Source organism: Cyanistes caeruleus, chromosome 4, assembly GCF_971803275.1.
Source record: "Cyanistes caeruleus chromosome 4, bCyaCae1.hap1.1, whole genome shotgun sequence".
NCBI lineage: Eukaryota > Metazoa > Chordata > Aves > Passeriformes > Paridae > Cyanistes > Cyanistes caeruleus.
The window spans coordinates 77,755,807-77,780,990 of record NC_141704.1 but is presented as its reverse complement, the minus strand read 5'-3'; the positions used below and the strand labels follow the sequence as shown (position 1 = coordinate 77,780,990).

Sequence of the window (25,184 nt, the reverse complement as noted above, 5' to 3'; positions counted from 1 at the left end):
CAGAAAGTATATCTGGTGGCAGCCCTGTAATAATTTTACATCCATCATTCCTTCTGATGCCTCACTGGCTGCCTGATGGATGGGGATAGCAGAGTTAACTCTTAAGAAACCACTGTGATCCAGTGAGCTGAAATGAATTTTGTCCCTGCTCTTCCCTTGGAAAGAAGGGGAATATTAAGAGTCTCAAACTCACACTCCCTGCTGCCTTTGAGAAATAAAACACTGGAGCTCACTTAACTAAACACATAAGGAGCAGTTGGTTCAACACATGACATTTAAATTTTTCTTGCAGTAGAGAATTTTGAATTTTGCTTCAGTAACTTTTTTTTCTCCCCCTAATGGTTAGATTTGAACCAGAAAGTCATGAGAAAATTGGAGGACAGGAGGGCAGGCAGGAGAAAAAAAGAGAAGGGTTGGTAAAACAGACTAACCCTGTTCTCGCTGCAGACGCCGAGAGTCCGTGGGTCAGGCTAGACTGAGTAGGTTGTAATGATTGAAAGTGGGACCTGGCACAAGCCAGGAAGCCCACTGCAAACTAGTCCAGAGGCACAGTACTAACATCAGAAGCCAAATCACTCTGCAAGAGTTGAAACCTGCCCAATTTCATAACCTCTGTCGTATTTTACTGGAAAATTTTACTTCAGCATTCTCAAGGACTAGCAGAGGCTGTGTCACCCACGGATGTTACACACATCCACATTTCTCCCTGCAAGTTCAGCAGACCTAATAGATACATCCTGTAGCCCACTCTATTCCTCACTGGCTTGTAAAGCTTCAGCAAAGCTAACCACTGTAATGTTTTTGTTCTCTTCTTGCCGTGTGAGCAGAGATCTGTTTGGACTAATGGTTGTACAATGCGAGGACCAGACAATGACCTGTTAGAGTCCCAGAGCACGAAAGTTAATGTGTTATCCTAACAACTGTACATCCCCCTCTTATTACACCTCTCCCTACTCCCTTTCTAAGCTTGTTTCACTGAGGTTCTTTGCCAGCAGAAGTTCTTGTGTGGAGATTGCAGTACTCTTTGTTCAAGCTATCAGCACAGAGCTCCAAGTTTTCAAAATGTGTGACAAGTCAAGCAGGTATTATGTCATCACGCCTGCATCACCCAGATGTCAGACTTCCAGTAAGCCCAGTCAGCAGCCTCAACAGGATCATGCATGGTCAAGGAGTCCTGTTCAACAGGGCTACTGTACCCACTGCAATTTCTCCTGAAACTTTTCATAGATGTAATTTAAAAAACACAGATCGGGCTTGCACGCTGCGAAGTTCAAAATTGGTTTTGCCCAGCACTAACCAATAAACATTTTGATTTACTTCGGCTGAAAGTTTATCCACTTATTATCTGTCCCACTCTTTCCTTTCCCCCCTTCTTTTTTCTTTTTTTTTTTTGCCATTTGCTTTGTGGAGATTGTGTATATTTATATTTACAGCCTCTGCATTTAATGGCCACATGCCTTGTTTTCACAGATGGCCAGTAGAAGAACTCCCCTCCCCCCTTTTCCTTTAGTAAAGCCTGCCTTTGGTTTTGCTGCTTTTGTCACAGTGCCACTACTCTCAGTTAGCAAGTGCCTACGCATAAGAGGGAGAGATTCTGCAGTGAAGACTTTTTTCATTTCCCCCAAGGATTTTAGCTCTTCATTTTAAAACACCACTTTTTTTTTTTTCCCCCTCCTGATTGACCATCACTTATTAAATGCCCAGTTCCATTTTTCAAAGACAAGATTAAGTATGGATATTTATGTGTGTATTTATGTCCTTAGTGCCTTGTGATGGCAGGGCTGCATGGGCAGGGTTGGCTAATAAAAAATGAATCCTACAGAGAGAGGGACAGATTCTGCCCACAGATGTGTGTGTGTGTGTGTGTGTGTGTGAAAGTCCAGTTGAAATCATGGAGAACAGGAGGCAGAAAGGCAAGGGAGGAACCCTAGACCCATGTAGATGCTGAAGGCTGAATGGGAATTAAGACTTTGTTCACTCCAAAGGGCGGAGATTGGAAACATTCACAGCCTAGTGGATCAGGGAGGACTGCAGCTGTTTATGCTGTTGTGGAAGTTTTATGAAACCCAATAAAGATGGATCAGCTTCCTCCTGAAAGAAAAAAAAACATACAAGTGAAGTGGAGTTCTTCTAACAACTTCTGAGCTTTTTGAGTCCTTGGGTTTAAGTTCTAAGCTGTGCCCCACAGCCATGAGAGCTCATTACTTCCTGAGATTTTTTTTATTATTTTTACATAATCACATGTCTCGAGCCACTGGGGCTTTCAGCACATTCATGGACTCCAGCATCAGTGGAGTACCTCTCTTCAGTGTAATAGAGGCTGGGCCTGATTCTTCTGTGAGTTGTGTCCATTCGTGCTCCTGAGGAGGGATCAGCCTGCCCTGTTCAACAGGGCTGGAAAAAGTGTAAGCAAAGGTACATCAGCCTTCATAATTTGAATACCTTCTAGGGAAAAATGGGAAAAAAAAGTAGTCTGTAGTGACTGTATTGCTTCTATGCAGTTGAGTCACCCCATTGTTTATTAAACAATTGCCAGGAAAGCAGAGACTGTGTTCTTGCTTTCTCTTTGCATACATGCAGACCCTCCTTCCCAGGAAATCCTGTGTGGGTTGTGATTTTCCTCTTATTTCATTTTTAGTGTGCAACCTCTCTCCCCCAGTTAATGTTTCCTTTCCACACTGATCAGCTGTACCAGCTTTCTGACTCGCTGTGAAGTCCCTGATTAAAATTTACATGGCACATTTCATCCAGAGACCTCAAAACTCCTCACAGTGGTGGGAAAGGATCGCTATCTCCATCCTGTGGAGTTCAGGAAATTAAGGTGCAGTGACTGAACAATTCACAGAGAGTTACAGGCCATGTCAGCCCAAGAAGCAGTCTGGATGAGAAACTGGGTCATGGAACTCTTAACCTATTTGCAGTCAGCAGATTACAGCTGGATCTGGTTGAGGTCAAGGCCTGTGCCTGTGCCGTAACAACTTTCCTAAGAAGGAAACAGCATCTCATCATTCTGCTTTGATTTCCTTTTCCTTTTTATTCCTTCTTCAAAATAATGGGCTGGGTCAATCCTGCTTGCATTTTCATGTAGAAGTCCTGACTTGCTCTGTCTCTCAGAGATGATAACAAAAGAAAAGCAGGACCTTAGTGTCCTCTAGAATTGCTACTTCCCATCAGTTTGTTTCCAAGCCAAATGATACACTTTATGAATGAAGTAAATCTTTTGTTCTTTCTCAAGTAAAGAATTTTAAAACGTAAAAAAAACCAAACCATGTTAGAGGCCTGACCCTTGCCAAGTTATTGAGGATTTTCCTCTTTTTGTTTCAGTGGACTCTGTCATGCCTTCAGTGCTTTTAAAGATACTGACTTCAGAACCCTTAGACACTGAAGCCCTGTGTCCACAACACACAACAAAGAAAAATGACTGTATAAGTTTCAGCAAATTCTTTCTGTGAATTGGTTTCTGTTCCTGAGAGAAGAGTAATTAAATGCCTAGGTCTTTGTAACCATTCTGGTCTTTTCCCTGTAACACCTCATAAGGAACCTCTCTGCTGAGTCTGTATAACACTTCATGTAGATTGCAAATCAGATGCAATGATTTCTAGACAGTATTAAAGCAATATGGATTTTAATAAATACTGTAAATGAAAAGATACAGTTCCTCTGCCAACTGATGCAGCCCCAACTTAGTCTGCATGGCATAATTTTTAAAGAAGTACCATAAAATCAGGAAGAGCCACAAATAAAGAATTTTTTTAATTTATTTTCTTGTTTCTAATGCTGCTTTTAGATTCTGTGGGTGGATTGTTCCATGAAAAATAGAGATCTTGGATAAGCAAGATTGAAAGAGCTGAGGGGGTGGTAAATGCATTGTTTCTTCATACTCAACTTTGATGCAACAACAAAAAATTCTCTCAAATGATAACTTGCTGTGACATTATAAATAATCTTTCATCTTCTTTGGTGGTCCACAGAGTTTATGTAATTGGAAGGCTAAACCCCTTCTTTGTTGTTTCTTGCATTTTCATTAGTATAGTAGAAGACCATAAAATTGTGTAGCCAGAAGGGGTTTAATAATTATTGAGTCAACATTTGAAAATCTCACTCTATTTTATCATTTATGCATGTGCTTTTTATGAGTTTTACAGCCCTGCAGGCGTTACTTAAGCAAGGTCCATTGCAGTGGTGGATCTATAACTGCTTTATTTTTATTTTGCTTTCCTTGGTACCTTGTGCCATCAGCAAGAGTCACAATTCCAGATTCACAAAGAAATTGCAAGCTTTGAGATGTAATTTTTTGGTAAGGTTCAGGAGTGCTGATTTCAGTTAGTAAAACATTTGTCAGTCTTACTAGGGAACGTTCGGCAAGTCCCATAATGTGTGACTCAGTTTCACTTCTGGTAAACAGTTAATAGCCCTGCCTTTCTTTGTGAAATGTTGTGGCTAACTCACTCATGAGTGAAGAACACTTGGGCAAGGTGACACAGAAGAACCCAAATCTAGATCAAAGATCCCTCTGAAAACAGCTGGAAATTCTCTTACAGCAGTTAGAGGTGTAACAGGATCTGGGCTATAACAAGGTTTGGACTGGGACATAGACAGCATGCACAGTACCTATTTTGATGTGCCATGGCATTAATATGCAGGAGCAGAGTCTGAAATGCAAATAATTCATCATGTGCAGACCTCTGGGCACAGCTCTCACTATTGCCAGTTGTTCCCCTAAGTTCTTCCAGCTCTGTCATCTGTAAAGCCTGCCTGCCTCATGTTTTCCACATTTGGTCAGACTGTGGATGAAAGTTTTCAAACTCGGGCAATTCTGGTGTTTATTATTACAAGATGCAGAAGGATTGCACAGAAAGATTACTTTTGCAAAGTCTTCATTCATGTTAGATGGAGCATGAGACTTTTTACCTTCTTGGTGAGTTAAGGAAAATACCACAGGTTTGGATGGATAACACTGGGTGCCACCAGCGTGTTTAATAAGTAAATACATTTTTCTGTCATAAAGTGAACTTTTATTGTGCAATCATAGCAATTAATCTGCCCAAAACTTTAAATTTTGGTGCGTATTGACCAAGGTATGTGTTGGAAGGGTTGATATTTACAGGCCCTTGCTGGGGGAGGAGATGTGCCTCAGTGCCACAAACCATATCAGATACTGTCACAGGTTCTGCTCATCAATCTAAGATAAAAACTACCTCAAAACTCAAATCTATTTGGAAAAACCACCTTTAGCATTTAGATACGGGAAATAGCTGGACAAACTGTAGTTGGAGGGGAAGGGAAGAAATGAGACACACAAAAGGATAGTAGCAGGCAACCATCTGTTTCTTTCTAATTTATTGACACTGAGCAAAGGTAGCGGGCTGTGTCCATCTGTATGTGTGGAATTCTTAGGTGCAAGAAATGATCAGCAAGTTTCTCCTTGCAGTCTGTAGATAACTGTGTTTGGCTCTCTCCACCTTTTCTTTTCTTTCTTTTTTTTTTTTTCTTTCTTTTTTTTTTTTTTTTTTGCCTGGCCTCTTCGTTCCCTTGGACTGTGAAAAGCGGGAATGTGAAGTTATGTTCCTGAACACTCCTCCTCTGGTATTCTACATTGGCTGTTTCTCTGCAGGCATCAAAACTGAGAGGAGAAATATTCCTGTCAGGGAAAATGGGGGTAGGGTGAGGGGAGCAGCAAAGTGGAGAGTGGACTGCTTCAGTAAGAGTGCTAACCTTGAATTATGCAATCGGAAAAACAGCTCTTGCCAAAATGCAACTCTAACGGAGTTCAGAGTGCCGGCAGAGTTTGCCAAATACCCCAGCCAAAAGGATGTCTCAAAGAGGGGGAGGAGGGATCCACTGCCATATGCCCAGCATTCATAGTACTCTGCAAGGACCTTGGAGTCCTTCTGGAATGTAGGTGTGTAAATGGTCTCAGGTGCACCCTGGGACCATGAACCAGTGCAGGATGGGAGCAGTGAGGGCAGAGGGCAGTAGGCAATGTTTTTTTTAGATGTTTTTATTTCTAAAACATTCCAAGGTTTTGCTTCACTTTTATGTAGTAGTGGGAGGAGTTCTGGCAAACAGGATCAGGATGTTCTACATATGTTTTGACTCTTCTTGTTTTATGTTTCTTCTATGAAAGAGACTGCAACCAAGTTCTTGTCATTTTTAGATCAATGTTTTGTTAAACTACGACAGCTATCCATGACAGAGAGCCAGCTAACTTTTGCAGCTGACCACAAAACTGAGTCTGACTTGTGGTGCTTAGTCATTTTTAATATTTTTTTTACATGACATATTCCATGTGTGTATGTGTTTTTGTTCTTTTAAATATAATTAGAGCATTTCTAGGAGTTGTGGTACAAGTCAGTCTTCTCTGGCAGGGTAATTTCTTTGATTTATAAAGTTTTAGAAATCTCTCATCACATTGCGGCTATTGATGAAACCTTTCTGGCTTTGCTTTGGACAACTGTGCTATTTGGAGATTGAATGCTCTCTACAATATTATCTTCTCTGGTTTACCCATTAGAATTTTAAATGATCCAGTCAACAGAGTTCTTGCTGCCCCTGTAGAGAGTCTCTCTTACAATCCAATAGGAATGATGATTAGGAAGCCCTTCATGAAGAAATAAGATTTTTATAAAATGTCTTTCAGCCTTCTGAGGTCTGATACAATATTCAGAAATTTGGAATCACTTCACGTTTAGCAAGAGATGGCTGTGTTTTTTCTCCTGGAGGACAGGACAGGACAGGATAGGAGTGCTCCTTGCTGTTTGTTTTTGCTGCTTTGTGCTGTCTAATTTTTAGAATTGCTTGTTTCACAAGCAGTTCTTCATAACCTCTTTCCTGGGTTTGGCCCAACCTTGCCTGTTGTTCCCAGCAATATTAGTTCAAGGCTGCAGTAGATGCCACCTGGCATTTGTTGAATAGCATTTCATACCTGAAGCAAAGGGATGTTGTGCTGGACCCAACGTACTTGTACCCACCTGTTGTCACTGGGTGAGGCCTCATCTTGCTCCTGTTTAAACAGCTAATCCAACACATCAGAGTGGTGGCAGTTTTGGGAGCATGTAATTTGATTTTTGAATTATGATAATGATGATAATGAGATCTTGATTTTTTATAAATTTCAAACAATTGTGAATTTCTTGTCTGAAGTTGTTATGTAGATGACCTTGTCTGTTGTGGGTTGGAAGGGTGCATTTGGAACTGGTTGATTTTAAAGGTCCCTTCCAACCCAAACCATTCTATGATTCTGTGAGTGGAGGCTGCAATAGCAATATAAGCAGGTTGCCAGTTTATTTGGGGTCAGAGAAGAAAATAACTTGTCCTTTGTTCCTCTGGAGGTTCCATAAATATTTGCCCATAGACTGAAAGACTCTGTAGAAAAGGTAAATAGGTGCTTCCATCAAATGAAGTAAGTCATCAACTGAAGGCTTTCAAGCAAAACAACAGAGGTTGCTTAGCCTCTTTCAAACATTTAGTGATTGTAAAAGTGTTTCTCTGTGTCAAGATTGGAGAAAATCAGCTGGTGTGTTTTTAATGGCAAGAGTGTAGGACAGGAAATCACAGTGCTGCTCACCTATGGTCAGACTTTTGTATCCTGCCAGGGTGTTGCTGATCTCTTCCTGCTCTCCTAATACTGTTTGGGTTTTTGAGGGGGGCAGTTGGGTGGTTTGGGTTATTTTTTAATGTCTTGAGACGGAAGATATCTTAAAGATCATCTACCTCCAAAACCCCCATCATGGTCAGGGACATCTTCCACTAAACCAGGTTTCTCAGACCCCCATTCAGCCTGGCCTTGAACGATTCAAGGAATGGGATATTCGTAACTTCTCTGGGCAGCCTGATCCAGAGCCTCACCACCCTCAGAGCAAAGAATTTGTCCCTAACATCTAGTCTAAACATACTGTCTTTAAGTGTGAAGCCATTGCCCCTTGTCTTCTCACTCCTGGCCCCTGTAAATAGTCTCTATTCGTCTTTCTCGTCAGCTCCCTTCAGGTACTGAAAGGCCTCAGTTAGATCACCCTAAAACCTCTTTTCCAGGCTCAACAACCCCAACTCTCATAGGAGATGTGCTGTTGCAGAGCAGGAGGAAGAGTAGGCCTTAGACTTGCTATTGCCTTTGTGCTTTTTAGACTTAAAACATTTCTGAACATTAACACAGAAAAGTACAACTGGCTGCTTTGATCCTCTCTTTCAAAAGCAATGTCATGCAGAAGTTCCTTTTAGCTGCCATTTTATCATTGGTGATTGAATTACACATTTGAATAGCAAGGAGTAAATTGTCACTGTGTTAAAAGGATGGTTTCAGTGCTTGTGTTGCAGTTCTCCAGAGAGCCACCTCCATGCTGCACAGGGCAGCCCAGGAGCTCCATGCTCATCTGGCATTCCTTCACGGCCCCCTTTCCATCACATCTGGGCTTCCTCACGTCATCCAGTGTGGCTGTAGCTCAAAAAGCTGAACTCTGCCCAGGATGGAGTGTGGCAGAGCATCCACTGACCCTGGGACTCAATCAGATCCTGTCAGTGGAGTGTGGCTGGGAATGGAACCGCCTCTACCTCCAAGAACTGCATTTACTGCCTCAAGAAGAAGCTGCTGAGCCCTTGCTCTTTGTGCTCTCAGCTGTTTTTTCTAAGGGCTTTACACATGCTTCAAAAAGAGTCTGCAGCAGAGTAACTCCCTTTCCCCACAATATACCCAACAAGAGAAAATGTTCTTTTGCATTCTAGCTTGGTGGCAGTGTTTTAAAATGATTCCTGACATACAAACTTTTGAACTCTAGCACTATGAAGTTTACAGTAAATAGGTTTGTGTTTTGTTTTTTTTTCCCGAGGAAAAACTGTTCACTTCTATTATATATCTGCAATCGATTTGGAAGAAATACAAAGTCAACTTATTCCTGACTTTTTGACTTCTGACAGGCTGCTTTGGAAATGAGAGCTGAGTTAAATATGGTGGATCAAAGAGCTTGGTAAAAGCTAAATGCCTGAATACTTCAGGTGCTTATTTGAAGCTTCTCCAAGCTTTCTGGATCTGCTGTGCCTCGTAGTGTTATGGAAATCCTTTGCTTGGGATGGGCTGAGTCTGCTGCATGAGCTTTTCCTGCAAAAAAACAAGAGGATAACTCATCTTGCATGCTTTCCATGGTGAAGTGTCAGGGTATAGACAGAGCACCAGGAGTGCGAAAGGGATTCGTAGTGAAAATGAATGTGAGAAGTAGGAAAGTTAACCTCATGTTCCCTAAACTCTGTGAGCATACAAAGTTGAGTAGATTAGCCTTGTTTCTAACTCTTGAGAAAATCTTTGTGCAGTGACTTACATGAATTTGAACCATTCTTTGAATTGCAGATGCAGGGACATCACTTTGCAGGAAGAATTTCTGTATTCGCATTGTTCTCTTTTCTGTTTTCATAAGTAACGCAACCCAGTGACATTATTAGGCTACATGGAAGAGTTGCCACGTGAAAACTGGAAGTTTTTTTAGTTTATTGATCTTTTACAGTTAACAGGAGTAGAATAGAGCAAGGAAACATAAATCTTTTCTTTCAGGAAGAAGCTCAAAAGAATTTTTTCAGCTGGAGCCGTTTCATTATCATGCCATATCATGTCATTTTCTTAGCTTTGCAAAAGGCACAGTGCCTGAGATTTTGAAATGTTAGTATTGCTTCCCTGAAAGATTTATTTTTAAACATATGATTAACATATGTCAGGAAGATAGAACGCTCATGAGCAAAAGTCATTGGGAAAACAAAAACAGTTGGAAAATGGAACACCTCTGCATTTGTAAAGTCAAACAATTCAGGGGGAAGTGAGGTGTTTTGAAGAGAACATTGGAATTAATTGCCCTAGCACGTTGTTCTGGCAGTGTCTTCAGACACTGCTGCAGCCTGACAGATTAATTGGCAGCACACACCAGCCTGTTGCAATCCAGGGTTCACAGTTAGTTCTGACCAGATGAATGATAGACGGGGTGTTAGTAGGGCTGGACAAAACAGTCTGGACAAGAACACAAACTGCTGCCCAGGGATCATGCTTAATTCAGGCTGAACCTTTCCAAAGGCCTGAATAAGTCTGAACTGGTTATTTTTTTTGCCCTATGAGCTGCTTCCTGAAATACTGCCCTTTGAAAAGGAAACAGAGGAAAGGCATCCATGTCTCTGCACCCTGATTGCAGGCTAGAAATAGAGTGAAACAATAAATGCATTGCAAAAGAGCATGCATCACCTAAACTTCCAGGCCAGTTTTGCAGTCCCAAGAACTTAAAGAGCTGGAAGTATTCTTCAAATATGCAGCCAGTTTTATCATGCCTGACTAAGCCAGTCTTTTCAACACTGTGGAGTTTGCTTATCACTAGCTAATAAGCAAGTTTTAAAGAGGACTTTATGATGGAGTCTGTAACCCTATCTCTTCCAGAAAAAGCATTGTTACTTATTCTTCAATACATGGCTCAGTAAACCATTGTGAATAGTTACCCAGCTTCCCTGTTAACCTCCTAAATAACATACAAACTTTGGAGTCGCAATATTTAATTGTTTTCCTGATCCAAACCCTGTCATCTTGCCCATGTAGGACAAAACAACATTGGAGACCCTGACCCAGCAGCTGGCAGTAAAACAGAGTGAAGATGGGAAGTTCAGCCACGCAATGATGGATTTCAACATGAGTGGGGACTCTGATGGTCAGTACAAATGGCTTTTCCTTATTTCCAGGTTTGTGTGCGCATATCAGTGGGATCTGAGGGAGAATCCAAGTGCTTTGGGGGCCCATGAGGAATATGAGCTGTTAGCAATAAGTGGCTATGAAGCAAGGCAGGAAGAAGTGATTCATTGTGGGGTGTTTTAAGTCTGGAGATGACTTTTAGCCTTCCCTCTGTCCGCTGAAGGTCTCGAGATGGGTCCAGAAATGTATTTCTGATGATAATAAAAGGGACTAAAGGTGGCAAATATATGTGGGGTAAGTGAGGTCACACAGGGAAGCCATGAAGTGTAAACCTGATCCTCCATAAGTTCTGTGTGTTCTGCATCTGTGGGAGATTTATTGGTTTGATGAAGCAAGAGTAGTGTTTATTTGTTTCTCTGGTATTGCTTATATTGTAAGGAGATGTAAGCAGAAAAACAGGCAAGTACATAAATATTCATTTGCTAGTTAGAGAATTGCTTAAGAAATGCCCAGTATTCCCATCTATCACCCCCTTTCTGCCTCAGAAAAGGCAGAAGATAGGTGATATAATATGATCAGCATTCTGTGAGGAAGAAAGGAAGAAAATAAAAAGTAAGCCTGCATTGATAAGTATATATTTGGTTTATGTAATTAAGCAGTAAAAGATGTCTTAGAAAAGCAGTTTAATACTTTGTATTTAAAAATAATCAAAACTCCTTATCAGGTCTATACTGTGTGATACTGAATTAATAGAATAACTAAACCAGGCAATATGCAATTATATATTAACCATTAACCTGTTGTGAATACCGACTGATTGAATGTGCAGCACACCTAACCTAGGTCACTGATGGCAGAGGAAGCTGCATACTGACACACAAGCTGGAAATGTTTTCCTCTCTGTTTTTAGGAAGCGCAGGAGTTTCCGAGTCTCGGATTTACCGGGAATCCCGAGGCCGCGGTAGCAACGAGCCCCACATCAAGCGCCCGATGAACGCGTTCATGGTGTGGGCTAAGGATGAGCGGAGGAAGATCCTTCAAGCCTTCCCTGACATGCACAACTCCAACATCAGCAAGATACTAGGTAAGAATGATAGAGCACTGCTCTTCCAGAGCAAAGCTTGGGAAGATTGACTGAGTTTAGCTGAGCACCTGACAGAACAAAATTGCTTCTTTCTCTCTCGCTCTTTAGTCACTGCACCAAGAACAGTGATAGGAGTTTCCCCTGTGCTGCCCAGCAGCATGTATTAACCACAACCTGAATTATTCTTGTATCTTTGTAATTATTGAGATTGTGGTGGTGATTCTGCCATGCACAGAAGAGAGATGGAGTAGCCTGTAGTTCCTGGGTTTTCGTTTTTAAATATGGAGGTTGCATTTCTCCTTTTCCAGAGAGCAGTAAATTCACCAGACTGCCACAACTTCTCCTATAGGACGAACAGTGGCTTAGCCAGTTCATCTCTCAGTTCCCTCAGGTCCAGCAGATGCATCTCAGCAGGTCCCATGGATTTGTGCACCTTCAGGTTCTTGTACCTGACCTTCTCCTACAGTGGGTGGTTCTTCATTCTTCCGCATATTGAAAAGAATTTTAAAAAAACCCTGATTTCCATATTTTCTGCTCTTCACATCCCGATCAAATTTGTCATGAACATCATCTACTGAATCTCATGCCAAAGTCTTTCAACTTTTCACTATTTGATCAGATCCTCAGGACCATGTTCTGTCCAAAGTTACTCCTCTGTGATGTGCTAGATGATACTGTGGGTGACTAATCAGGCTCACTGAGGCCAGTGAATCAGTTTTCAGCAGAAAAATAATACATCTGTGACCAAATTAGAGATACTGCATTTTTACCAATGAAAACAGCTACAGGACCTAAGCACCCCTCAGGCCAATGGCTAAGCAGGGAACATGTTTTCACCTGTGCTGCAGATCTCAGTGGTTTTTCAGGCTGCTGAAGAGATGCAGTGCAATTATAATGGACTCTTAACCAGCTGCAGGGCTGGTAAATATGCCAGGTTTAGACTGGTCAGAGATGTGAGGCTTACCTTGATTAGAGGGGTATTATGAAAAGTTAGCAGGGGGCAAGTGGAAATGAGATAAATTGGTTGGAGAAGCAAAATGTATTTCCATGGATGGCAGATGTGATGATATTAGCCCATGATTTAAAGGGTGGTATGAGATGATTAGATTAGTTATGGGAACAGGATTAGAAGGCTAAATTGTTTATGTTGATGGCAATATAACCTTTTACTGGTTAAAAGCGATTATACTGGTCAGAGGTGTATGATGTGATTAGCTGGGGGACAGGGCAGTAATAGTTTTGGTCTGTTTCTAAATTGAGAGTAGACCTGGTTAAACCTGTTTTTAAGTAATCAGCTTCAGAAATCTACCAGATCATTCTGAATGGCCCTTTTCATATAGAAAGTACAAAGAGAGCTTGATGTTTTCCCTCTTAACTGATTGTTTTGGATAACAACCTCCGACAACACGCTGTTAATTCATTCTGCTTAAAACAGGCGCTTGAGCTGGGCTGACATTTTACGCAGTCTCTGGGGATCCTGGTTGACATTTTAAAGGGCTTCTAAGCATTTTATAATACCTTAAAATCTGGTTTTAATAAGCCATTCTGCTGAAATTGTTAACATAAGGAATCACCTTTTACTATTTGGCGCTAGATCAGGGAGATATGGAGACATCTTTTTCTGATTAGATATACAGTAGTTGGAGTAAAATGTGCAAATTCATTACAGATCCTGTTGAGGTGACAGACAGTATAGCTGACTCCAAAACTCTCTGTTTTGCTGCCAGATACGGGGAGAAGCAAGGTCTGAGACAGTGAAAGTGATGTTTCTATTTCTTTACAGCATCACATTTGATTTTTTTTTCATTCTACGTGTGCAATAGAGAGGGATGTCCTGGCATCTTCCCTCTTGACAGAAACATTACAAAGTTCTTCCCTCAGCTGCAAAAGGCCAGTCTTTTGAAGTCAGCAGGGAGCTGTCTGTAACTGGCATAGGGTGACCAATTAGAAGCTCACAGTTCAGCCAGGTATTAGGTGTCCTTATTAGAAAGCCACAATTTTCCCTTCCCATTCTTCCAGCAGCACTGCTACACATTGAGATCACAGAGCTTGTTGTCACACAGAGTAACTCAGACAGAGTTCTCACCAATCGAGGGTCATTTCTGTAGTAAAATGAGAGGAGGTGCCCTTCCCAGCACCAGAATTCTCTAGGGATTATGTTTGACACTGTGGTATTATGTTTTGAGCATAAAAATTAGATACATGGATTTGTCACTAAATTCATCTGTGCATACGTTTGTCATCCATCTGTTCATTGCAACTTAAACTTGTGGATAATGGTTTTTTTAGTAAATTGTTAAAAAAGTGCTAAAATGTGAGTGCTGGACCCTATCAATTTAATAATGCATTGTTTATAGATTTCAGTAAATATTTTAATTAATTTCACTGAGAAATCTACGTAAAGATTTTAGGAAAAAATGAAGTTAATTACCAGCTTCAGAAATTCCCTGAGAATGTGTTTATGCAAACATATACACATACCTATACATTATACAAGTGTTTGTCTATGTGAGAATGTTTTCTAAACATAAAATCTGCCTGATTCAGGTACTCAGATTGAAAAAACGTCAGTCTAACGGACTGAAAGTTAGAGAATATTGCAAACAGCTTGAAAATTCTTGTCAGAGAAGCTTGGCTTGAAATCAGCAGTAAGCAGAGCTCTGAACATTGCACGTGTGTGCCTGGAGCACAAGTGTCTGAGCATGGGTGAGGGCATCTCTCCTCTGCCCTGGACTCAAATATTTGCCCTCTCCAGATGTTTTCACAGTCACAGACAGCTCTGTGGGCACAGCTCTGACTGTCCTAGCTCAGATTAGGGGTAGTAGCTGTGTGTGGTGCTTTCAATTTGTTGGGTTTTTTTTCCCTAAGTACATCAGGGAGAATTGTGCTAGAATCCTGCCCGTCTTTTTGCACCCATTCAAAGCTTTCCAAGTCAGGTGGTGAGCAGGAAGCTCATTCAAGTCTGTAAATCTTCAAAAAAGAAAGGTTTCTCAAGTTTCTACAATCACACCTTGTTTGAGCTGAGTTTGGTGCTCTCCATAGGTACCCATGCCTGCCTGTGTGTGTTTATAGACACATAAAACAATGACAAAGCTATTAAAAGCATATTTTGTCCAAATATAAGGCATTATAAAAAAGTTTTAATCTGTTGATTGATGGTACTCACTCATAGCTTACCCTGTGGGTGGAAATTCCAAGGTCAGAATTACATATACTTCAGAATTTCAAAATTTCAGATGAAGACTGTGCAGAGAATTGATTGGATTATGTAATTTACTAAGAAAATACGTGAAGATAATCATATGTAAAGAACAATGGTTTATCATCAGAAAGTGTGCCCTTTTCTAAAATTTATTTTGACAGCATTGTTTGTTTAATTATGTATGATACTTCAAAACACACTAGTAAATTGCATTTAGTATATTTTGTAAAAACAGTAAAGTTGTAGTAAGAGGAGGTATTACTGCAGAAGTCAGCTATTAAAAATTTGCTAGGAAGAGAGGTGAAACTACCAGGATTTTTGTTGCATTTGAGTGTGGAGGCTCAGGAAGAAAAAACATAACAAATGACATTTATGTATAAATATTGTATGTATTACTGTATGTAGAGATAATATGCATCAAAATGTCACATTTTATGGCCCTGATCCTGCAAAGGCTTGTGTTGTTTGCCTGACTTTACCCACTACTTCTTGTCACATGAGGGGCTAGGAATCTGCCTGCCCAGATCTGACTGCAGGTTTGCAGCAAGTGAAATGGCACAGGGGAAGAGAAAGTGTGCTGGAATAGAGCATTTTCATGGTGATTTTGCAAGATCTGGCTTTACTGTTCTGTCCATCTGTCTGTTTCAAAATGTATGAGTCCCTACATTGCAGATCCCTTGACAGCACGTAAAGCAAATGTCAAGATTTGTTTAAAGACCAAGGTTTTCAACGTTTCTATTCGTAAAAAAATCCTTAATGCAGCATCAGGAAAAGGGGCTGGGGCTGTTTTCCTGGGTCATTAGGACTTCAGCAGTGATTAGACAACTCTAGATTTAGGCTAAATCTTAGGATTTTCTTTGCTGAAACACCAGTATGTCAGTGCCTACACGCAGAATTTGAAAGCACACCCACATCTGGGCATCCTGCAGAGCTCATCTGCTTTACCCTGAATTCTTAACGTTGTTCAACACAGGCCCACTCTGTATTTCCATCTTACGCAGTATTAGCTGGAGTGCAGTGTTTTGACAGTCATGTGTTTATCACTGTGTCATTCATCCCCAAATCCAGGAGGTACTACGTGTGGAAAGTCAGTGTCACTTTCCTAGCCACTCTCTTTGCCAGAAAAGGCTTGGGCTAATTTCTCTGCAAGGAGACAAAGCTGCTGAAAAGGATTCTGGTCACAGGGGCGCTGCCCTGTGTAACACAGAGCCCTGCCACAGATCCCCAGGCACAGACATTACCTCTCTATGGCATGAGAAGTGACGTGCAGGAGTTTCACTCCAAACCCTAAAAGCCATCTAGCCATGCATTTATGGTGCTGGGCCTAAGCAAAAAACAATGTCATTAAACTCTTTCCCATTCCAGGACTAGCTGGGGGATCTCTGCATGCTGTGTGTTGTAAACATCATGACAAATGATGGGTTTGACTTGAAAGCAATGTTTGCTAAGAAAGGCCTGCCCATTGCCCCTTTTCAGGACAAAGACATCGTTGATTTTGCATTGCTTATCTCTGGATGTGAGGTCAGGTGGTACCTGCTCTTCTCTCCAGAAGCCCAGACTGCAGCAGGGAATAAAGACTCAAAGAGTAATGGGGGAAATGGTGTCACTAATCAGAAGGGGCCTTTCTAGAGGGAATGAAACAGTTTTCTTTCCTGGGGAAAGGATAACTGTGCTCTCTGTACTGCAAGTCTTGGGGGTACAGTGGGATAAGACCAGCCTGAGTAATAGCATGAGCTAACCATAAAAAAAGGAAGAACAAGAGGAAGTCAAGTATGACATATGATGTTATGAACCCATTAAATTGAGAAACTATTCAAACATTTTTCCAGTGGGAAACTTGACTATTTTCCAATAAAGTTTTCTTTCTAGGCCACAGGTTTCACAGCTTGAACTATTCCTGTTATTTAAAATATATCTTACCCTGAAGCACTTCTGTATTTAATGGAAAAATAAAATGGGGCAACTGATTCAAGAACCTTTACTTTCTGCTCCCATATTATATCCTTTAAGAAATACTAGTTTATAACTTTCAGCAGTCATTTGAAAACTATTTTGAAGCCTTTACTGTATCCCTATCTCAAATCTCCAAGTTAACACAGGCAGAAAACAAGGCTGCTGGCAATGCAGCCATAGTGCAACTCCAGGGAGAAATGTGCCAGCACGCCAGTGCTTTTCCCTTCATGACACAGTAAATTCTCTAAGTTGGGGCTGGCAGCGTTTCCCAGGACTTGGTCTTGGAGTTAAAGCCCCACTGACACATAGGGGATAGTTTATAGCTTTTAGAGGCACTGCTTTAGGGTCTTTGAAGGCTCCTGTACCTGACTGCAGAGCATTTACAGTCAGTTCCGATTCTGCTGCTCACCAAGCGGGGAGCAGAAAGACCCGGTGTTTGTCAGGAATGATTAAGCTGTGGACATGTGTATATCCAGATCTGATGCCTTGGTCCAGCTGTGGATCACAGTGACCAGACAGGAGCACGTGGAGCAGAGCCTTCTCTGAACAGGAGGTGTAAACAGACACGTGGCCAAGGGAAAGTGTGGGGACACAGCAGAGCAGACCCTGGGTGTCCATTCCTCCAAAATACACTGCCTTGTGAGAATGGTTTTACTGCCCACCTGAAGGGCATAATAAGGTAGATAAGTTTCAGTAAAATACTGAGTCAAAATTTCCAGTGCCATCTCTCTCTCTGCATCTTGGCCATACCCAGGAGGTTTATGAGTCAGATACAAACAAGACCAGAACCCTGTCTAGAAGCTCTGACAGATTCCCAGCCCAAAGCGAAATGGCCTTAGGTGCCTTGTTCTGGGTGACCTACTTGTTTTTCTGCCTTGCAGTGTTCGGGGATGAGTAGCATCTCAACTTTTTTTATTTTTTTTTCCTTTTTTTTTCTTTTTTTTTTCTTTTTTTTTGTTGTTGTTGTTGTTGGTGACAGGATCTCGCTGGAAAGCTATGACAAACCTAGAGAAGCAGCCATACTATGAGGAGCAGGCCCGGCTCAGCAAACAGCACCTGGAGAAGTACCCAGACTACAAATACAAGCCCAGGCCGAAGCGTACCTGCCTTGTAGATGGCAAAAAACTACGCATTGGCGAGTACAAGGCCATCATGCGCAACAGACGCCAGGAGATGAGGCAGTACTTTAATGTTGGGTATGAGACCTTTCAAAACTACTGCTCATTTCATCAAAAGCAAAAAGTAAAAATCAGGGAGAATTCTTAATTGTAATTTATTGGCAAGAACGTTGGATATTGCTAATGGAAAACGAGAGTTGTGCTTGATAAGAAAGTGTTCCAGGAGGAAGTTAGGCAGTTTTAGGGATCTTTTTGTTGGCTCTGTTTTATGCTCGTGTGAACACCTCCTCCAACTGTCTCATTTCCACTCTGATCAGGAAAAAAGAGGCTTTAAGATTTTCTAATGAAATGTAAGTCTTCTAGTAAAGCCTTATAACTATTATGAGGCCTCAGAGAGAGTATCTGGATGAATCTGTGGTAGTGCCTCTTGATCAAAAAGCCAAAAATAAAAGTTTGCACTCAGTGTGATCTGTGGCAATTGGTCTGCAAAAGGACTGCTGAGCACACTGAACTTGAGCTGGAATATTGATGTGGCTCAGTTGATTCATATCAAACTGTGTTCATATCATCTCTACATTGTTCATTTGTCCTTCCAGGGAGCATCTTACAGTCCAGCAAGTTAAATGCTTTCTGTTGAGCAGAAATTTTAAGACCAGTTCTGATAAACAGCTAATGATCGCTTTGATACGATTACAATAAAATATGCCTAGAAGACTAGCATATCTTTTCTTTCTGCAGATATTCCTTGCTGTTGGTTACAGCAGATGGAAAAGAATCAGAAGTAATCAAATATTCCACAATATTTCTGTATTCACTTGAGAAAATTAAAAGCTGCACAGTGATCCTACTAAAAAAAAAAAGGAAAACCAGCAACAAGAGTGACCCTCTGAAATAATGGAATTTGTGTTCTGTTCCATCTTAATTTGGAATCCTTTTGGTATTAACTGGGTTGCACATCTCTTCAGTTAATGGCTAGAAGTAGCAATAAAGGAGAGAACATCTATCTAGTGCCTGTTAAGTGTCATCAGACTGTGTTTTAAACAGCTACAGTGTGCATTGTTAGAATAAGCCGCTCAGCAGAGAAATTTGAGCTGCTTAACCCTGCGGTGCTGGCAGGTCCAGTGATCCCAGTGGTAAGCACTGAAACAAACACAGGGAAGTCAGCCAACATTTGGCTTCAAGAGATTAAAAAAAGAGGAGGGGGCCTTATGGAAAAAGAATAGGTGGCAACAGAGCCCCCAAAACACTGCTTATCTGGTTAACATGCATGCCTCATCATGGGGGAAAAAAATTAACCTTGTAACATTCTGCCTACAGAAATTCAGCTTTCCAAACAAGGCTGACATTGAAATCAAGACATTTCTGGAGGTAATTTGCACTGGGGCACCAGTGCACAAAACCTGGGGCGAAATCTTTATGGAAGCAGCTGGCAGAGTGGCTGCAGTGGGGCTGGTGTGGTGTCCCCAGCCACAGCACCACAGTTGCATTCCTGGTTTAAGTTCCCCATCTGTTGCATGCACCAGTAGAGGTCATCTAGGGCCAAACTCCTAAACACCAGCCCAGCTCCTGCCTGGGCACCACAGTAAGTGCTTGGTTTAGCAGGAGCTGTGGCTGTGCTGGAGACATCACAGTGGGAAGGACTGGGAATTTTTTTATGTTCCCCCTTTCCTCATCTTCAGTGGTAGCATGGCAAGTGTGGACTGCTGAGAGCCCTAAATACATTGCCATCTGAGGACTGCTGCTAGGTCCTCTAGGCTGGACATCCCACAGAAGTGGAAAAATATTATTCTTAAATTATTTAATATTTGAAAAGCACTCTGAAAAGCACCGTTTAAGTGCAAAGTGTTTCCATTGTTAAATATTAAAACCAATTTAAGTGTGCTGAATCTTGTTGCAGAGATGCTGACTCCAGAAAACAAAAGCCTTCCTACTGAATTAAGAATAAAATGCAAATTAGATCTGCTCCCTAGTTTAAGAGCTGCATCTTCAGCTGAGACAACTTGAGTTGTTTCAGAAACACAGAAATAAGAGCTCTGTGGAGGGAGGCCTTGCTCGGATGGCAAGCAGGAAGTATCTGAAAATGCAGCAAGCAATTCCAAACAAGTATAAAGCTGTTTGGCAGAGGAAAGTCTTTCAGGATCACTGTACTGTGTGAGGCTTACTGTGCAGCCAGGGCACAGGCAGACAGGGGAACAGGGAAGGGTTTCATTCTTAATTAAGAATGTTCATCTCAAGAGACTCTGCCCTGTCTCCTGTGGCAAGGCTTTTCAGTGCAGATGGACACACCACTGATGACATTACAATGTGCAGCATGTACTGAAGAGAATTACAGCAATGGAATTACTTCATGCAGGAAGGAAACAAAAGGAGCATGAATTTTAAACCTCTAGGCTTGTTGAGACTCTGAAGCTTCTCAGGGAAACAAACACTAGTATAACACAGCTAGTGTTCTTGATGCAAAGGGAATTTCTGTGGCCTGGAATAATTCTTTCATTACTGCAGACAGGTTTCCAAGGCTTAGATGCTGTATAAAGGAATCCTGTAGAAGATTTTCTCAAATGCTCATGTTGTTTCCTTGCTTTTTATTTATTTTTAAGTAATGCCCATTTCTAAGTCTGCCTTTTCCCAATTTTATCCTCCTTCCTTCAAAGAACCAGCTTTTCACAAGGGCCGCTCCCAGTGGAAACTCACCTTCCAGAGGGAGACCTTTAGTGATCCATCCTATAAACTCATGTTGGCTCCAGAAAGCCAGCCATTCCTCTCCCTAATAATGACCAGGTCCCTGAATTAATGTGGAGTAAGCATTGTCTCTGCTTTCTCCTCAGCCACTGGCATTTTCCTGCGGCACCTCCCCATTTTTGTGCCGCATACCGAGACCTTGCTGCCTCTCTACTACTGGCAATTTATGTCTAGTTACTGTGACTTTTATGTTCGGTCCTGATAGCAGGTGGGATTTTTTAAAAGGAAGATTATCAGAATATTAAGCTGGTTTTAAGTTGGACCACAGTTGGCAAGAATGTTTATTTTTGGCTGGCACCAAGCTGATCCAAAAAAGAAGTTTCCCTCACAAGGAGGCAAGCTGAAGCTGTGTAGTTCAGCTAGAGATGTTTACATAGGCTGGATTTTCTTATCAGTGGAATTGATTTGGGTTTGATGTTCATTTGTGCAGCATCATTTGGTGAGTTTTGAGCATTGATATAAGAATTCCTCCGCATGCCCAAGAACGTGTGCTGTTGAGCGTGCCCTCCCTTTATTCCGTGCAGCATTCCAACAGCCTTTCACTCTCTTCTTCCCGTCAGGCAACAAGCACAGATCCCCATTGCCACCACGGGCGTAGTGTACCCAGGAGCCATCGCCATGGCAGGAATGCCTTCCCCACACCTGCCCTCGGAGCACTCCAGCGTGTCCAGCAGCCCCGAGCCCGGCATGCCCATCATCCAGAGCACTTACGGAATCAAGGGCGAGGAGCCGCACATCAAGGAGGAGATGCAGCCCGACGACGTCAACGGAGAGATCTACGATGAGTACGATGAGGAGGAGGACGACCCCGATGCAGACTATGGCAGTGACAGTGAAAACCACATTGCGGGGCAAGCCAACTGATTCGGGGTCCCAATGTCTCGTGACCTGCAGGACTTCAAGGAAAACAAGAAAAAAAAATAAAATAAATAAATAAAGCCCCATCTGGTTTATCCTTGCCAGTGGCCAAGCACATTAACTTTCTCATACACTGACTGTTACTTTAACTGTTAGTCTTAACTAGTTGGGACATCAGCTGACTAATAGACATCAGCCTGCATCAGAAATAAAAAGGCTCAGAAGAAAGGAAACAAAGACAACGACAACAACAACAGAATGATATAAGCTATGGGTAAAATAATGCCAGTAATTCAGCTGCTATACCCAAGCACTGAAGTCTTACCCGTTGACCTTTTATTATTATTATTATTTTTTTCAAATAAACTTTATGGCTGTTTGTTCTACAATGTTCTAGAAATTCTCACTCAGGTACACAGTGCCAACAAGTGGCTTGTGAATGTGTTTTGTTGTTTTGTGCTACAGTTTAAAGAGAAATAATTTTTTTTTTTGGTAATGCACCTGACAGGAAAAAAGAAAAGATAAAATTCCTTTTAACCCCCTCTGTCTCCTCCTCCTCCTTCTGCTCTTCTTCCTCTTCCTCCTCCTTCTCCTCCTCCCTGTCAAATCTGGGTCAGAAGTGTGTGTGTGTGCGTGCCTGTGCGCATGGCTGGCAAGGAAGGAAGTGGGGAGTCTTTCTGTTAACCCCAACAAGCATTTCCTTTCAAGAGAGGACTTCTCTTCATCAGTTGCACACCATACTGAGTCTTTGAGCAAGTGCCAAATTTGTACTAAAGCGCTGAACAAGTCCAATTTGCTTTTTTTAGGTTGGTCTCTTCTTGTTTTGCTTTACTTTGGCTTTTCATTTTCTTCTTGCTCTGTCTTAAGTTAGGACAGTGTTATATCTTAGACAATCCCTTGAAGAACCTGATATACCAGCAGCTGGTGAGATTAGACATATATTTTTGGTTTTGCTTTTGCTTTTTAAAGGAAACTGTAGGTGCTGTTCTCAGGTGAAAAAAAAAAGAGAGAGAGAGAGAGAGAGACATAAGAAATTTAGAGAAAAAAATATTTTATGGTCTTGGATTTTCATGTGTGCGTGTTTATGGTACTAATAAGAATTATCTTGGACTATCGTGAGCAAAAAACATGTTCCAGAATGAAGTCCTGCACCCTCCAAATGACTTGGTCTCTAAGAAACCTTTACTTTTCGTTTACACTTCAAGTGGCAGCATAAACAACATATGAAAGGCTTGTCCAAAATGTGGTTTGTACTGCACAGGACACAGCAACTGGAAATGTTACCTCCTCACTGAGCATAATTAAGTTACCACCAACCGGGTCCAGTTCTGATGAACTCGTACCTTCAGGGTGGTTGAGTGCTGATTTCTGATTCAAAAAGCAAATTTTTTTTTAACTGACTTTTTTTTTTTTTTCTCCTGTGCACTGGCAGAAATCCTTTTATCAGTGAGATGTTTGTGTAGGAAGGAAAGCTAATAGCTATGAAGAGATTTCCATATTCATAGTGGGGTTATAAGAACTCAAACCTTTGCAGTGCTCAGTTTCCCTCCCTGCTGCCTCTCAAAACTGAAAAATTATCCTCCTGTGCTAAAATATTTTCAGTGTTGTTGTAGAGCACTTACATTGCTTGGGCAGTTTTGTCTTCCTTGAGCAACCACAACCAGATGAGGAAGCTGCTGTGTGCCCTGGGAAAGGCTGGTCTTGGGATTGCGCTGAAGCAAAAACCTTCCTTGGAATTGTTTTTTTAACTGAGGATGCCAACTTCATGTTGCTTCCTAGAAAATTCCTACTCCCAGAGGGAGATGCATTGCTGTTGTTATCACCTCTAACTTGCAAAATTAGCCCCGTGCATCCTGTTGGCAGTGGGATCCCAGCCCGAGCACTCAGCAGAACCCTGGTCACCGCTATTTGGCAACACTGATTTAGCAAACAGTCCCTTAATCAGGCAAATTCAGCCCTCAGTGCCAGGTGCAGGAGAAACAGGACAGGTAGGAAGGGGAGAACGCCTTTCTTTGCCTCTCAAAATCCCACTTGAAGTGTAACTTAACCTCTGCAGACCTTGTGCAAAGCAAAAAGCAAATGCCATTGAAGACTTAGGACAATACTCCAGTGAGTGGTTTGGGCATGTGATAGTTTTACCCTGCTACATCTCTGTTCTTTTTCTTCTGTTTTCCCTGTTTTTATTTCCACCTCTGCTTTGAAAAATTCTTTTCTATTTTCTCTCTCTCAGAAGATTTGCTCTGAAATTATGCTTGGAGTAGCTGATCATATCCTCCATGACAGAGAGGGTTCTTTTTTGTTTGTATTTTATGACTGTGTTGGGTTTTGTTGTTTTTTTTTTCAGTTGAACTGCCTCTTCTTGCTAGTGTTGAATGGTAATTATAATAATAATAATAATAATGGTCAGCTGTTCCCAGATTAGTAAATTATGTATAATTTATTTACACCCCCCCTTTTTTAACTTTATTTTATTCTGTTCTAATTTGGCAGTGCAGCAAATGAAGCTGTTAGGCTATTTAAAATGGATACCCCTCCCCACCTTACCTTTTTATATATATATAAATATATATATATACATATGAAAACAAATCACTTCTTCTTCTGCTCACACCATTTCTCTTTCTTTTATTTTAATTTTGGCCCCAGCCATGTCAACTTCTGATGTTTATTATGATGGAGTGAATTAATGGGAGTGTTGTTTTCAATCTTAATTAACTTCTGCTCTCTCATCACTCATTTTAGTTATTTAATTACACCAGTCATCTAGAGCCAATTTTTTTTAAGCACTCTGTTTGGATAAGAAGGAAAAAAAAATAGACAATTGTTTTTATATCATTATTATGTACAATGTGAAAACAGATATTTGCTCCTTTTTATTTTATTTTTTTTAAAACTTTTAAATTTTTTCCCTGTCTTTGTGAACAAATTACTTCTGACTCTTGTGGGTTCACCTCACATTTGCTGGATGCTTGATTTCCACCACGGTTTAGAGACTCTCTGGTTTAATTGTGTCACTTCGGGCTACCGGAATACTTTGTTTTAGCTCCAGGTAGGTGCCACTGTGGCAGGTGGGAGCAAGTCTTGGAGGCTTGGGCTGGGAAAGGCCAGTGGGAAGGGGGCCCTTGGACTTCAGTGGGACCAAGTTTCAGTCCTGAATTCTGCGGGAGCCGCTCCTGGAGGCAGCCTGGTGTCCATGGGCACGGTGGGACAGTGCCCTTCTCCAAGAACTCCGTGCTTTTCACACCACCTCACCCAGGGCTCAGCTGGAACAGCTGATTTTTTTCTGTACACATTCCCTTCGGAGAGACTGTGCCCCAGCCTGGCCTTTCCCTGGGCTTTGGAAATGGGTTGCTTTAGCAGACTGTCCACCTCCTCTACATTTGGGATGTTGAAGCTGTTGCAGAAATGTTAAAAAGAAAAAAAAGAAAAAAAAGAGGCCAAAAGATGAAAACAAAAATTTTTAAAAATTGGTTCTGGGGTTGCAAACCAGCAAAATACTTAATGCCCATGCTAATGTTTTCTTAGGTCCAAGGATGAGTACCCACATATCCATCAGCAGTAGAAGACCGCATTTAAAAATAG

At 41.5% G+C, this 25,184-nt stretch overlaps 1 protein-coding gene across 20 annotated transcripts in view; it reads left to right on the top strand.

Moving 5' to 3' along the window:
- SOX5 (SRY-box transcription factor 5) overlaps nucleotides 1-21,988 on the top strand; it is a 295,218-nt gene extending 273,230 nt beyond the window's left edge. For all 20 annotated transcript variants that reach the window (XM_086885461.1, XM_086885460.1, XM_086885454.1 and 17 more), the window contains 4 exons: nucleotides 10,559-10,667; nucleotides 11,559-11,732; nucleotides 17,867-18,083; nucleotides 21,305-21,988. In XM_086885461.1, coding sequence (XP_086741587.1) covers nucleotides 10,559-10,667; nucleotides 11,559-11,732; nucleotides 17,867-18,083; nucleotides 21,305-21,608 — 804 coding nt within the window. In that variant the 3' untranslated portion in view covers nucleotides 21,609-21,988. The remainder of the gene's footprint in view (nucleotides 1-10,558; nucleotides 10,668-11,558; nucleotides 11,733-17,866; nucleotides 18,084-21,304) is intronic.
- The last annotated feature ends 3,196 nt before the right edge of the window (nucleotides 21,989-25,184 follow it).